Raw genomic sequence first — 14,585 nt, 5'->3', positions numbered from 1 at the left:
TAGCGGAAGTGGGCACGCCGTAGCCGGAAGTGGCGAGTGCCGTGGCTGGTGTCATGGCGGCGGCTTGCAGGGCTCGGCGCCGCTGAGGGCGGAGCGGGGCCGCCGGAGCGGTGCTGCAGCCCCCGGGAGCCGGGGGAGCGCCTGGGCTGCGGGAGGAGCGGCGCCGTGGCGGGGGAAGGCAGGGCCGGGCCCGGCCTCTCCTCGGGCGCTCCCGTCTCCTGTTTCCAGTGGGGCCATCGCCCTGGCGAATTCCGAGGGAAGGAGCAGGACAGCGTGTGGATGTCGCTTCTGCGGAGTCGTTATCTAGAGAGTTCTTAAGTAAACGCTGAATGTGTTGTGAGTTCCCGCGGGTAAAGGCGCCTTTGTTGTGCCCATAATGGATGAGGAGAGTCTGGAAGCGGCGATCCAGACCTACAATGCGCAGCTGGAGCAGGTGGAGCTGGCACTGGGGGCCGGCCAGGACCCGTCGCAGCACTCGGACCTGGTGCAGCTGCAGGAGGATCTGAAGCAGCTGATAGAACTGACCGAGTCCAGCCTGGTGGCTGTGAAAAAGAGCAAACTCCTGTCCGCTCTGGACACAGATGCCTCCTCCTCCTCCCCGGCAGGTCTCCCGGGGCAGGATCCCAACCTGGAGAGCTCTGCCCAGGATGAGGAATACGCTGCTTTTAAGGAAGCCATTGCTGGACTTGGAGCAGACGAGGAGCCTCCAGGGAATAACAGCGAGATCTCCTCGGAGAGAGGGGGAGAAACTGGTGATAAAAACGAATCCAAGTGCAGCGAAGAGGAGGAGGAGTCAGAGAGGGAGGAGGAGGAGGAGGAGCTAAGTGGGATGAAGGTTAAAGCACCCTACTACAGCTCCTGGGGGACCCTGGAGTACCACAATGCCATGATTGTGGGGACAGAGGAGCTGGAGGATGGCAGTGCAGGGGTCAGGGTGCTCTACCTGTACCCGACCCACAAGTCCCTGAAGCCCTGCCCGTTCTTCCTGGACGACAAGTGCAGATTTAAGGAGAACTGTCGGTAAAGACAGGGGGGTGGGAGGGATGAATATCCTCCTAAAGTGCCCTGTGTTGCTCCTTTTACCCAGTGAAATTATGCCTTTATGTTTTTAAAACTCACTGTGGTGAGCAGTGGCATCAGTTTGGCTGTTTTCTTTTAGCTGATGCAGAGTTGAAATGGAAAATCCCATGGGAAAGCTGCAGAGATATTGCATGATGGAGTGGGTAAATTAATAGGTGATAAGTATTTTAAATAGAACACCCAAGTGTGTGGTTAGTGCACACATTCCAGTTGCACGGGGAGGTTGTAGAGGCTCCATTTTTGGGGATCCTCACCAGGAATGGCCTGGAGAAGCCTGAGGGGATGGTGAAGATGGATGGGCTGGAGCCCTGCCTGCCTCTGATCCTCTTCAGGATCTCCAAGGACATGAACTTTTTTACTGGATGTGTCACTAGCAAGAAAGTTTAATTCTCCAGGGTGGGGTGCTTGCTTTGTTACATGGCATAAATGACATGTTTGAAGTGAAACGTGAACAACTTGTGGAATTGCAACAACACATGGTCAAACCTCCCCAGTGCCCAGGGGAGGTTCATCACTGGGACATTTCCTTTAGAGAGGGAAGTGGTTTTTATTTAAACATTCCTGTTCCTCCTTCCCTGCAGGTTTTCCCATGGCCAGGTGGTGTCTGTGGAGGAGCTCCAGCCTTTCCAGGAGCCCGACCTGAGCTCGCTGGGGGTGGGCTCATCCTGCCTGGCAAAGCACAGCGATGGGATATGGTACACGGCCAAAATCACTGGTGAGGGGGGCGAGGCGGCTGCCCTGCAGCTCTTGGGGGAGGGTGGAGGCTGATGGTTACCTGGATATAAAACTTGGCTGTTGTGGTTAGCGACAGAAAAATGTTAAACTGTGTGGCTGCAGCCCTGAACTGAAAATCTTGATGTAGCTGAGACACCAGTCTGAGTGGTGTCAGACTTGGGAAAGAGAGTGTAGGACGAAAAGGAGACATAAAGGGCAGGAATGTGGAAAGGAGATTAGTGCAAGGTCATTAACTGCTCTGAAAGGGAAGAGGCAGGTCCTGCAGGAATTTGCATACATATTAGGTGAGAATTGCAATAATCTGCTCTTGTTTAAACAAAAAGCAGAGGAGCTGGCCCTGCCCTGCAGCTGCTCATACAGGCTTCCCTGTGTCCTGGGAAGAGGGAGGGCTTATTCCCTCTTTCCATCTTTCTTTTAACTATTATTAATTCAGAAGGGAGCAAGTCTAACTTCTCTTTAATTCCAGTTCTCAACAGCCCATCTCTCTTCATTTGTAGAAATAAACTTTCAGGTATCAACACAGTCATTGTGGAAGTGGCTTTTCATTGCAGTGGGTGCTTCTCCCTCCCAGACAGAAGTGAAAAACACAATTTATGCCCAGAATTTTTAAAAATACGTTCCTTGGGCCTTCCCCTGCTCCCGTGTTGTTCTGCTGGAGCTGAGTCTGGCTTAGCCCCCTCTGTGCTGGGGACTGACTGGAGCTCCTGTCCTTGCTGTTACTTCTGCAGACGTGGACAGTGGCTACTACACTGTGAAGTTTGACTCCCTGCTGCTCAAGGAGGCTGTGCTGGAAGGGGACAGTGTCATTCCCCCACTGAGAAGTGAAGATGCTGCCGAGTCTGATGAGTCTGATGAGGACAGTGTCGATGATTCCGGTTATGCCAAAGGTAAGAGAGAGAGGAGGGCATGAGCAAAAGCTTCTTGGTCTGCCTTTCTCTGGGACTGGATGACTGTTCTGGAGCTCTCACTGTGAGTGTCTCACCTCTGATGAAAGAGCAGTTAATCTCTTTATGTGTTCCTGAAAGGCAGAGAACAATAATTAGCTGTTGTGGTACAACTGCCAACTAAAATCTTTGCTTTATGCAAATCACTGGGCTAATGAAGGCTGGAGGTTTCCATGGGAACTTCCACAAGGCTGTGATGTTTTAGAGTTCCAAGCTCAGAGCCTGTTTCTTATCTAGCTGCCTCAGTTGAGCTAATTAAGTGAATCAGGAGATTCCCTTATCCCTGGGGTCTCTGTGCAGCTTCGTGACCCAGGAGTATGAGATCCCAGTAACTGAGTGTTGAGTCCTTCCAAATGACTTCTTGGAGGTTACACAGGCACAGCAGTGTCACAGGGACAGAGTCATGTCCTAGAGCTCTTAACATTTAACCTAACAGAGGTTTCTGGATCCTGATAACACAGAATTAACACTGTGGCTTAGAGGAGCCTCGGACCAGAGGCAGGAGGCAGGAGCTGGAGGCACAGGATAAGTATTATGTGCCACTGTGCTAGATTTTACTCTGATGTGTGTGTCACCATCCTGGATGGATGGAAAGGAAGCATTAAACTCCTAGGTGACTGTGCCTGGATCTAGGAGGTGGTATGTGCATTAAATTGAGATCTCTCATTTCAGTCACTCCCTGTGCAGTGGTCATGGAAGGTGACAACTCAGTAGGAACTAGGTAGGGCTGGAGGAATGGCCAAGTGATTTTAGGATGGGAGAAGTGAATTGTACTGCCCCGTGAAGGGGTTTCATGCTGTGTGAGTGCCCCCCCATGAGGGTTTTGCAGAGCAGCTTTGTTCCTGTGTTTCACTGATTTTTCTCTCCTGTGCCACAGTGATAGATTCAGGAGTTCCAGAGAACGGGGAATGGACTCCTGCATGCAGCTCCTCTTTCGGTGGCTGGGAAGCCCATACTCGTGGCATTGGCTCCAAACTGCTTGTTCAGATGGGATATGAGTTTGGAAAAGGTAAGGGGAGGAGGAGGTGGTCCTGGGGCTGTTAAGGAAAAATACAAGATTTTGGATGAAGCCAGAGCTGAGGCTCAAGCGATGTGATAGATCACAGGTGTTGGAGGGAAGAGGGATGACTTATTTCATGGAAGTACAGGCATGTGGGGCACCAAGCCCTGTATGGTAATGGCAAACATTGGAGGCACTTGGAACCTCGGTCAAGTTCATGATCAAAGCCGTGAGAACTGCTGTGTGAGCGTCAAGAGCCTGTAGGTGGAAGGGAGCTGATCTGCAAAGCTTCTGATGTCTGTGTTAACACATCTGGCTCTGGACACAGACTTCAAAGCCTGCTGAACTCGCTGCTCCCCACCCAAATTGCATCGAGCCTTGGGGGCTCTGGGAGGGTGGCCCTGCTCCCTGTGTGTCTCCGGTTGTCTCAGAGGAACCAAACCAGTTTAAGCAGAACTTGGCTGGAGAAGCTGAGAATGTGAGGCTGAACCTGGTTTCACAGAAACCGGCCCGGCGGATGGCCCCGGGCTTGGAATCACAAATCTCCTGCTGTGAAAGGCTCCAGGCCTGGCCTTTGCTGCTGCTCCCCTTGCTTGGACAGTAGTTACAACTTTTGGTACCTCAAAAGCCTGTGTGCTTGTTCCAAGCTTGTGACTTTGTCAACGTGATCCTGTGGTGGGAGGTGACTCGGAGAGGGGATGTCCTCACTTGCCGTAATCACTTGGTGTCTCTCCTCAGGGTTAGGGAAGAATTCTCAGGGCAGAGTGGAGCCAGTGCAGGCTGTGGTGCTTCCTCGAGGGAAGTCCCTGGACCAGTGTGCTGAGGTGCTTCAGAAGAAGAAGCAGGGGAAGCTGGACCCGGGCAAATCGAGGAAATGCCGAGCAAAGGGAAACAGCTCCGGACAGTCTGGCGGCCGGAAGCCCCCACGGAACGTGTTTGACTTTTTGAACGAGAAGCTGCGTGGGAAGAGCGCTGGGGACAAGGCTGGAGGGATGGCACTGCCCCAGAGGAACAGCAAGGAGATCTACCATGCCAGCAAGAGCACCAGGAAAGCCCTGAGTGTCCACCTCTTCCAGACGGCGGAGAAGATCGAACAAACGCTGAGGGATATCAGGGGAATCCAGCAGGCCCTGGAACGCAACACTGGGCGGTAGGAAAACGTTCCCTTTGGGACCGAGTTCTTGGTGCTTCTGGGAAGGGGTGGGCTTGAAATGGGGTGTGGGAGGAACAAGTGAAACATGTGGATGAGACCTAAGGGGAAGCGGAGGAGAGAGTTCAGTGTGTGCTTCAGACCATGCTGGGCACTGGCAGATGTGTCTGTGGTCCTTTGGCTGGAATTCAGGCTGTGGGAAAGAGAGGAGCTCTCTGAGGGAAGGTGTTGGAGTCCTTTCTCATACCCACCACTGCAACGTTGCTGTTGAGCATCCCAGGAGGACATTTTCTAGCCCAAATTGTGCTAAGCATGGGGTTCTTCAGCGGGTCCCTTGTGCTAATCCTACAGGAAAGGGCAAACCCTCCTGGGATGAGGACAAGCCTGTGATGTTGCTATGCAGGATGACATTGCCACCGTGCTTTTTGCTTTCAGGCACAGCATTGCTGCAGCCAAGCTGGAGGAGAAGCTGGCAAACGCTCACAAGCAGCTGGGGCAACTGCAGGCCCAGGAAGCCAGGCTGCAGCGGGAGCAGAAGAAAGCAGACACCCACAAGAAGATGACTGAGTTCTAGGTGCTGATGAAGGCATTGGACTGCAGGGATTGTCCTTCTAGTGCTCCTGGCTTCAGAGCCTGGGTGAGCCATCCTGCTCCTCTGGGCCTCAGGCTGCCCAGCCTGAAACTGGGCAGAAAAGGAGCAGTTTCTGGATGCTTCTGAGCTCTGCTGGGACTGGGGGGGGGGGAAGTACACATCCGTCCAGCCCCAAAAGCATTCCCTGAGCTGGGCCTTGGGTGAGGACTGGCTACACAAAATATGATTCTCTGCTCTCTTGCACACTTTTTTCCTTCAGTTTTCCCTGCGGTAGCACCTCCATCCAGAGTCTGTGGCTGCTCAGGTGATAACACTGCTGGCTGCAAAGCAGCTGAGGGGGCTTGGACAGCCCCACATCCTGCCATGAGCTGTGGCTTCTGTCTGCAGCCCCCCCAACAAGCACAGGTGCAGGCAGGGTCCTGAGCACGGCCTGGCAAAGCAGAAAAGGCTTGTGCTGGGAGAAAACATCAAAGGCAAAGTGCTTCAGCTGCTCTCTGCCTTCTGTTTTTTACTATGGGATTTATCTGAGGATTCCATTTTTTGAGGGAGCAGTTCTTTGTAGCCTTAGTGTAAGGAATAGACAGAAAACTGGCAGCTCAGAGGTGGGAACTAGCAGCCTCAAGGATCAGATTTCAGCAGTTTGACTGTAAGAGTATCCCAGGACATGCTGTAGCCTAACTCATTTGGCTTGGCATGGAAGGCTGTGTGGTTCCACAAGTAGAGTGCCAACACTGGGGGAATAAACCAGCAGTGTAATGGGATTCCCAAACCCTAGGAACAACTCCACAGGGAGCCTTGTGATTTTTGCCACCATTAGTTGGGTTTTTCTGTCCAAGGTGGCTCACTGAACACAGGTCCTTTTACTAAAAAACCTCAGGACCCAGGTCCAGGTTGGACTGGGCCCCGGATGAGCACAAAGAGCAGAATCTGTATGTGCCCAGTGTGCAGCCCTCCAGTGGGAGAGCTTGGGGCTGGGCTGGGAGCAGGCCAGGCAAGCCAAGTGCCCTTCCCTGCACCATGGAGAGTCTTTGGACAGGAAGGATGTTCTCTCCCCTCTGTTACATTCTGCGTTGTTGGCAGCCAATCCTTGCCCCAGAGGAGATGGTGGTTTCATCAGACTGTTTCTGGTGGGATTTGTGCATTGTAAAGGCTTTTTTTTAAAAAAAAAAATTTGCAATTCATGCCAGTATCTTAAGGACAGAGTTTTTTCTTAGTTTAAGAAACTGATTTCCTTTTATTCTGTGAGTCACTTTTCTCACGAAGAGGTTTGCTCCTTTAGTACCCCCTTTTTTTGTCTGTGCCTAAGAAGCCTGTGAAGCTGTCAGCCTGGGCAGGGCTGTGCCTGCTTGCAGGGCCAGGCTGCCAAACTAACCAGAAGATCTGAGGCTGGAGAAGATACGATCAGAGCTGTTCAAGTCATGAGGGATTTCGCATTGCTGCAGACACACCTCTGAAAACACAGCAAGAGTGGGAGTGGGAGTGGGTCTCTGCTCCTGAAGAGCACCTGGATCATGCTGTGGATGTGGAACTGGCAGGGGCTGCCTTGGGCACTTCAGCATCCATCAGTTCCTAATGGAATTGGCTGTACTATCCTCATTGTTCTGAATTTGTGTTCTCCACGCACGGGGCTCAGTTCTAGGGTTTAACAATGGCTGCTCAGAGCCCTTCCCTCACGAATAACTGTTTGTTTCCCACACTTGAGCGTCGAGTGGTGACAAGGGCTGATGTGCCCAGCTTAGCATGGGTGCTCGCTCAAGTGGCCCGTGACTGGGGAGCTGAGCTGGACAGAGAAATTTTTTGGGGTTGTTTTGTGCTCTGAGACTGTTTAACATCATCCTTTTAGGAACTGGGTGCATTAGCCCCGTGTCTCAGCTCAGTGGCGTTGTGCCCTTCCTTGGGATTTCCACAGCCTGCCTTGTCAGACTCCCAGTGGCTGCCACCTCCCACCCAACACATCCACATCCCTGATGAATAAAGTTGGTGTTTATTTTCCCCTCTCTCCTTGTAAGGCATTGCTCATTTGCAAGGTAATGATGATCTGGGGCACCCCATTCTTTCCTTGTATTCCCCTGAGCACCCAGACCGGCCAGGCGGGGAGCGGAGGGCGGCAGAGGGTGCTGGTGTGTGCCGGGAGCCTGCGAGCACAGACCCAGCCTACCCTGGGGTGAAGCCACCACCTCCGAGGCCAGGAAGCTGTGGTGTGTGTGCTCCGTGTGTGCTCACAGCTGGCTGCTCCTCACGGAGCTCGGGAGTGGGAGAGCTCAGCGTGTTTGAAATGCGCAGGAACCCCTAATTGGGATTAACTCGGCGGGATAAAAGAAATTAAATTCTCCGGGCTGGCTGGCAAAGAGGAGAGCATGACTGAATCCCTGTGCTCTACCGTCCTCTGAGTTCCTGCAAAGTAAGTGGTGTTGGCTTTCCAGTCTTGGGAATCTGCAGCTAAATGGGGAGGGGGGAATACTTTAAGACCCTACAAGAGTATATAGAAGTCACGTGTTGTTGGAGGTGCTGTTGCAGCTGGCTAGACTGGAAAGGCAGGATTCCTGCTCTGCTCTGGGGAAGCACCAGCTGCGTTAAACCTTGTGAGTTGGGCTGGAAGCTGTGTGCCACTCCTGGAGGATGTGTGCCACTCCTGGAGGCTGTGTGCCGCTCCTGGAGGCTGTGTGCTGCCCCTGGAGGATGTGTCCCACTCCGTGCTTTGTGCTCTGCTGCTGGGCTTTAAGGGAAGAAAAGGTGCTGGGGGTCGGCAGCGCTGCTGGGATGTCGTGGCTGAAGGCTGAGTGGGAGCCGATTGGTTTTGGGATGAATGAGTTGAGTTCGGAAGTGTGGGGCGTTGTGGGGTTTGTTTTCAATAGGAAAATTTCCAGTTGTGTTGTGGAAAGGGGGACTGGAGTTTTGCTTGTGTTGAGCTGTGGGTGAGGAGGCTTGAGAGTGTGGTTGCTGAAACACTGTCCTCTCTAAACCTGAGGTTATTCACAACTACAGAATGTGTGGCAAGAAAACCACTGTGGTAGGCAGGTGGTTCTCAAAAAGACACGTATCACCTTAATACATCCTGTAGTTTGGAATCTGCCTTCCCATAACAGCAGATCCGAGCTCTCCACTGGTGTCCTCCTGTAGCTCAGCTCTGCAGAAAATCTCTCCAGCAGGTTTTTGCCTTAGAAGAGCATTTCTCTGCCCAAGTGAGTGAGTGTCCTGTGATCAGGGAAGGGCAGGAAGAAAGAAACGCACAGAAACTGTGTCAGCCTGGAGAAAAGCCCCACGGTGTGGGCGGGTGATCACTTAGCTGGAGGTTTTAAAGTTGTATCTTCTCAAACGCTACTCCAGCACTTGAGCAGCCACCAGAACTGCAGCTGGAAGCGTGCATCCAAGTTCGGGGACATCTGGGTTTGGCATTTAGAAATACAGTTGGTCTTTTCTAAATTAAATGCCTCCAGAGATGTTTGACCATGAAATCCCTCTTTCCTGCTGCAGAGATGAGTGAAGTGGGTGAGATCTCGTGCCTGCTCCGTGTTAGAAATTGTCTTAAAAATCACTAATTGCAGCCCACGGTCTAGGGCAGATTCGGTGTTGTGACTAACTGTAACAGGGCTTTCATTTTTCATAATTAAAAAGAAAAAACTCCATCTACTTCTGCTTCTTGGGCCTTTTTTGCAGCACAACTCCCCAGGGTCCCCGAGAGGAGTTTGCTGCAGCCGTGTGCACAGTCGCTGATTGAAATCAGCTCAGAATGTTCCCCCTGGTTTCTTGCAAAAACAGGCTTTGAGTAGCTTCACAGACCTTCTGCTCATCACCCTGCACTGAAAACTGTGTGGTTTTATCTGGGGAGATGAATCAGAGGTCGGGCAGAATCAGCAGCAGCACTGAGTTTTGCAGTGAAATTGATCTTGTTTTCATGAAACCCGGCTGAGGAACTCGAGCTTTTTGTAGGAGTCACAAAAAACTCCCACATCCTGGAGCTAACAAACCATCTGCCCTTTAGGGTGCCTGTGCTGGGGTGTCACAGAGGGGAGTTATCCCTCCTGGGCCGTGGGTGTGTGTCGCACGTACGCAACGGCCGTGGCCGTCCTTGCCTTCAAAGCCATCCAGGCTTGCGGAGCCAGCACGTTGTGAAACCTCATCTGCTGAGTCTCCTGCCCCAGGGAACAGCCCCAGGACTGGGAGATCGATAACTTTATTGGCAGGAAATTCAGGTGTAGGTTTTGGAAGGTCTGGTTGAGACTTTGCCTTGCAAACCTGCTTGGTCCTACCCGAGCGGCTTCAGTCGGGCACTGAGTTTTGCTCGCAAATACGTAGTTTTGGGAGGCCCAACGAGTTGTCCAAAGTGGCTTTTCCCAGTGACTGCTGAGCCTGCAATAGACAGTTTCACTGGTCAGAAATCCAGGAGCAACCACCCACCTGCACAACCGAGTAGGTCGGAAGAATTCCTCTGTATTCATTTCCACTCAGGAAGCCTGTCCCTTCTTCAATCTTAAAAATTCAGGGATGGAAAATCCCCCCGCTGTGGGATAAGCTGCCCCATGTGTGCCTGCCTCAGCATGCTGAAAGCTCCCACCTCGATTCCGACATCACACCAGTTCCTGACTGTCGTTCCTCGTTAGAACTTTGTCTGCTGAACCCCAGAGCCTGCTCGGCTCTGCCCTGAGCGCGGCCGCTCCTGCAGCCTGTGATCCCATCACTCTAATGAGCTGAGCGAGTCCAGCGAGGAGCTCCAGGCTCTGTCAAACACGACAGCCCTGTTGCAGGTAATCCATGTAATTAATGTATGCTCAGACAGAAAAGCTGTGTTGTCTAATTAAAACGTCGTTGGAGAGGGAACAGCCTTCCCTTCCCAGCTCTGATCTAAGCCAGTCTGTCCAGCCTGGTTAGTCCCTAAAAACTCTCTGTCTCACTTTCTACCTTGAACTAATTGGTCTCCAGGGTTCAGGCTTCAGTCAGGGCAGTTTCCAAAGGCATGGGAAGTTCTCAGATAAAAGGGTGCTCTCGGATAGAATGGCGCTGTGAGTGGGCAGAGACCTGCCAGTTATAGGGGTAAAGATGTTCCAAAGATGCTGCAGTGTGACATGGAGGTCAGGGCAGTGGGGACAGTGGGCACAGACTGCCCCGCTCACCGTGGAGCTGCTGTAGCTTCTGAGATTCACATGAGGCAGGATGGCTTCTCATCAGAGCTCGTCCAGTCTTTGTCATCCGGATGCTGATATGTATGAGGGTGAGTAAGAGGTGCTCGGTTTGCCCTGCAGCCTTTCTGCGTGCCCAGCCGTGCTAGTGGAAGCTGTCCTGCTCAGCTCTGCCCGGGGACCCTGCTGGCCCCGTCTGGATCGGCTTCCGTGGCTTCTTGGAGCCGGGCTTTACTCCCGGGCTGGGAACCGCCTCCGCCTCCTTTTGGCGTTTCCCGGGTGCGGGTCACAGGCCAGCCTTTTTGGAGCGCAGGGTGCACAGAGCTGAGCTCTGCAGAGCCGGGAGCCGCAGCCGCCGTCGACGCTGGGGGAGGTGAAGCGGTGTCAGCTTTTGCTTTGGGTTTGCAGCGCGCTGACGGCTGAGCAGGGACGGGGATGGTGGGACGGGGGTCACCAAGAGCCTCCCGGGAATGATCCTGACAGGCTGGGGAGCATCTGCACTTTGTGTCGGGCTTCCCAGCACCTTCGTGCCTCTGCACCACTTGCTCTGGCCCAGCCACTGCTGCGGTTTACAGGGGAGGACTCTTCCCTTGAGGAAGGTGCAGGGACAAGGGCTGGATTTGGGCAAAGCATGGCTTCAGGCAGAGGGAAGTGGTGGAAAGGTTGGGCGTTGTCTGTTCCCATGTCACAGCAGAGAGCAGCTGCAGACCTGGGGCTGTAGTGGCGGAGGAGAGGTGGGGTCTGTGTGAGACCTGCTGCAGTCAGAGGGTGTCTCGTGGTGTGACAAGAGAGAGGAGGGAGAGATGGCTGTGAGGCCAAAGCTCTCTCCATTTCTGGGAAGCTGAATCATCTGCCTGTCCTGTCTGGCCTCCCCTATGCTCGGGAGTGGTGTCACCTCCATCCCACAGCCCAGGTGGTGTCCCGGTGTCCCCAGAAAGCACCCTGTCACTTTTTGAGTGACTCCAGAGGTTTTCTGGGCCCCTGGCAATCTTCTTTTCAGCATCTCAGTGGTAACTTGGGAGCTTGAATCTCGTTGGGTTTTCTGGGTTGATTTTTTTCAAAAGGAACCAAAAGTTTTCCTGGGAGGTGGCAGAGCACCTGCTGCTGGGTGTCCACACTGGGTGGGGCACTGGACGCGTCCTGGTCACCCTGGGGAGGGCAACCACTGGCCAGAAAGTGGGACACCCAGTGCATGTCGCCCTCCAGAGGGGCCTCTCAAGTCATGGAGCACCATTTCATGCTGTGGTGAGCCTGGCAGTGCCTGGCTGCACCCCAGCTCATGTTCTCTCTCCCCAGAGCTCAGTCCCACAGTGGTGTTGGAAGCAGATCCCCCATGGCTGCAGCTGGTGGCGAGGGGCCAGTGGGGACCCCGCTCCTGCCGACCGGCGCTGCCCTGGCCCTGCTCGGTGGCCTGGTCTACCTGGGTGCCCTGTGCACTGCCTGCAGACGGTACGTGCTGCCTGCAGTCCCTCTGCTTTCCCTCCTGGCACTGGGATGGGGCTGGGGGCCCCTTGGTGGCATTTGGTGGCCACATGTGGAGACCCCGCGTGTGCCCATCCTGAGCTGGCACCGCTGGGATCTGTTTCTCTACTCGCCTTGAACCCCAGTGCCCTGTACCCCAGTGCCCAGGGACACCCCCTGCACCCAAAAATCTCACAGGAGCAACCCAGAGAGGGCTGAGCTGTGAGCAGGATGGGCAGGGTGGGTGATGCCAGGGGCAATGCCAAGGGTGGTGCCAGTGGTGCCCGGCACAGCTCAGTTGCAGGATGCAACTGAGATCTCTCCAGCCAGCACAGATCCTGCTGCAGGGCAGGATCCGATGTGGGTTTGGAGCAGTGAGATGTGGGTTTGGGCGATGCCAGGTTGGGGTCCTGGGGCACCTCACCCCCGGCTTGGCCACCCACCTCAAGCTCAGCTCCACTTCTCCCCCCAGCAAGGGCAGGAAGAAGGTCGCTCCGGATGGGGTGAAACTGGTGGATGAGGTAAGCACATGTTGGGGGGCAGGATCAGCCCCAGGGGGGAGCTCTGGGGCCCCCAGCTCCCAGACACGAAGCTGAGGGTGTGTGTTGCCCCACTGCAGACCCTGCTCCGGCAGACACAGCTGCGGTCACTCAGCAAGTCAGACACGAAGCTGCATGAACTGTACCGGCTGAAGGCCAGAGACAGCGGTGAGTGGCCATGGAGCCGGGGGAGCCGAGGGGCTGGTGGCCCTTGGCAAGTGCCTGCGGTCCCCACGCTGCCTGGGGAGCACACCACGACATGCACACCCGTGCTGCAGTGCCGGCGTGGTGCTGGCACAGGGGTTGGTGCTGCTGCCTCCCCCATGTCCCCTCTTCTCCTCTCCTCTCCCGCAGCCCAGCGCCCGGCCAGCCTGGATCTCCCCTGTCCTGCAGCCCCCGGAGCTGAGTCCCTGCCCAGCTCTGGCCTCCTGCACCGTGAGCTGCCCCGGATCCCTGTCCCCGAGCCACCAGCTGCCTCCCCGGCCCCTGACCAGACCTACTCCAACCTGCTCTTCACCCCACTGAGGAAACCAGCAGCAGACACCGTCTATGAGTCCCTGGCAGTGGGGGGGGAGGACACCCCGGTGTCCCTCACACCCTCTGGCACCCAGGTGTCCCCCCCGCGGGTGGGGCACGGGGCGGCCGATTATGCCTGTGTCCATAAGGTGAAGAAGGCGGTGCCTGTGGAGGTGCAGGATGGGGCCATGGCGGGACCCTCTGGAGCACAGCAATGCTGGGCTGGCACAGGCAATGCCCCCCGGGCCAAGGTACGATTCTGGGGGGCATCAGGGATGGGGTACAGAGCAAGTCATGTAACTCCCTGCCTCCCTGTAGCACCTGTGTTTGGAGCAGGGTATAAATTAGGCTACTGCATTTTCATTGGGGCTTTTTGAGGGGGCAGAATGAAACCAAAACCTCAAGGGGCAGGCGATGCCCACAATGCTGCTCTCTATGCCCCACAGAAGGCTCCCTGGGGTGTGCAAAAAGTGGGATCCCCAACAGTTAATCCACTGCCAGGATCCTCTTGTGGGGCTGTGAGGATCTGGGGGGGGGGGTCACAGGCACAGGGATACCCTGCAGTGGGCAGGGATCACCCCCAAGCCCCCACCCAAAAAAGTTCCTTTTGCAGCTGGAAGAGATGTACTCGACAGTGTGCAAAGCCACCAAGAAGAAATCCCAGGTCCCTGCATCGACCCCGAGGGCCTCAAGGGAGGCAGGTTCTGGGTGGCCACCCCCCTGCCAGCAGGAGGGTGCCCCAGCTGGGTGCTGGACCCCATCAGCCCAAGGCTCCCCGGACCCCTGCTATGAATCCATCAATGACAGAGTCTGGACTGCTCAGGGCCATGGCCCCGACCCCGACTACGAGGCTGTGGACATTAACTGGAAGAAGGCAGCAAAACGGGACAAGCTGGGGAAGACCTGTGTCCCTGAGAACCTGTACGAGAGTGTTGGGGACATTTGGGCAGGGGAGCCCCGGAGAGCCTCCACCCGGACGACAGCCAACGGGCTGGAGGTGTACATCACCAACCTATAGCCCCCCAGGAGCAGGATTGGTGCCACAGTGGGGTCCCACCATGGCTGGACACTGTCAGTGCCCACAGACAGGCACCTGCAGCCCTGGGGCATCCCTGTATATATCCCTGGGGCATGCTCTCTGTATATATTTCTGTTACTTTCCTTTAACTGTCTTTGTCCCATCCTATCCCAGCTGGTGCCAGCAGGTTGATGGTGGGATGCCCCAGGATGGGCAGTTTGGGGGGGCTGGGTGCCGTGTGGGACCCCAATGGGACAGGGCTGGTGGTACCACCAAGACGAGAACAGGGTGGGGACCAGTCTTTTTTTGGGGCAGGGGGTGGCAGGACTCTGATCAGCCCTGTCAGGGGCTGCAGGATCAGACCCCCATCAGGGGTTTTATGCCATGAGTGAGGGTCTCTGTCCTCCTCCTGCTGCCTGGGGTAGACCAGGGC

The 14,585-nt window shown here is 55.0% G+C and overlaps 2 protein-coding genes across 2 annotated transcripts; both read left to right on the top strand.

The window, feature by feature from the left end:
* Window positions 1-109: 109 nt before the first annotated feature.
* ZGPAT (zinc finger CCCH-type and G-patch domain containing) lies at window positions 110-7,498 on the top strand. Its single transcript, XM_032705129.1, has 6 exons — window positions 110-1,020; window positions 1,662-1,795; window positions 2,544-2,702; window positions 3,637-3,768; window positions 4,498-4,909; window positions 5,345-7,498. Exons 1-6 carry the CDS (start codon window positions 377-379, stop codon window positions 5,481-5,483), a joined length of 1,620 nt encoding a protein of 539 aa, XP_032561020.1. The 5' UTR covers window positions 110-376; the 3' UTR covers window positions 5,484-7,498.
* A 4,453-nt stretch (window positions 7,499-11,951) lies between these two features.
* On the top strand, window positions 11,952-14,585 carry LIME1 (Lck interacting transmembrane adaptor 1). The gene is made up of 5 exons (XM_032705131.1): window positions 11,952-12,067; window positions 12,552-12,600; window positions 12,699-12,786; window positions 12,973-13,385; window positions 13,748-14,585. The coding sequence occupies exons 1-5, from the start codon at window positions 11,952-11,954 to the stop codon at window positions 14,150-14,152; spliced, it is 1,071 nt and encodes a 356-aa protein (XP_032561022.1). The 3' UTR covers window positions 14,153-14,585.

This window comes from Chiroxiphia lanceolata, chromosome 17 (assembly GCF_009829145.1).
Source record: "Chiroxiphia lanceolata isolate bChiLan1 chromosome 17, bChiLan1.pri, whole genome shotgun sequence".
In the NCBI taxonomy this organism is placed as follows: Eukaryota; Metazoa; Chordata; class Aves; order Passeriformes; family Pipridae; genus Chiroxiphia; species Chiroxiphia lanceolata.
The sequence above is the reverse complement of the archived record's forward strand: the minus strand, read 5'-3'. Positions and strand labels throughout refer to the sequence as shown.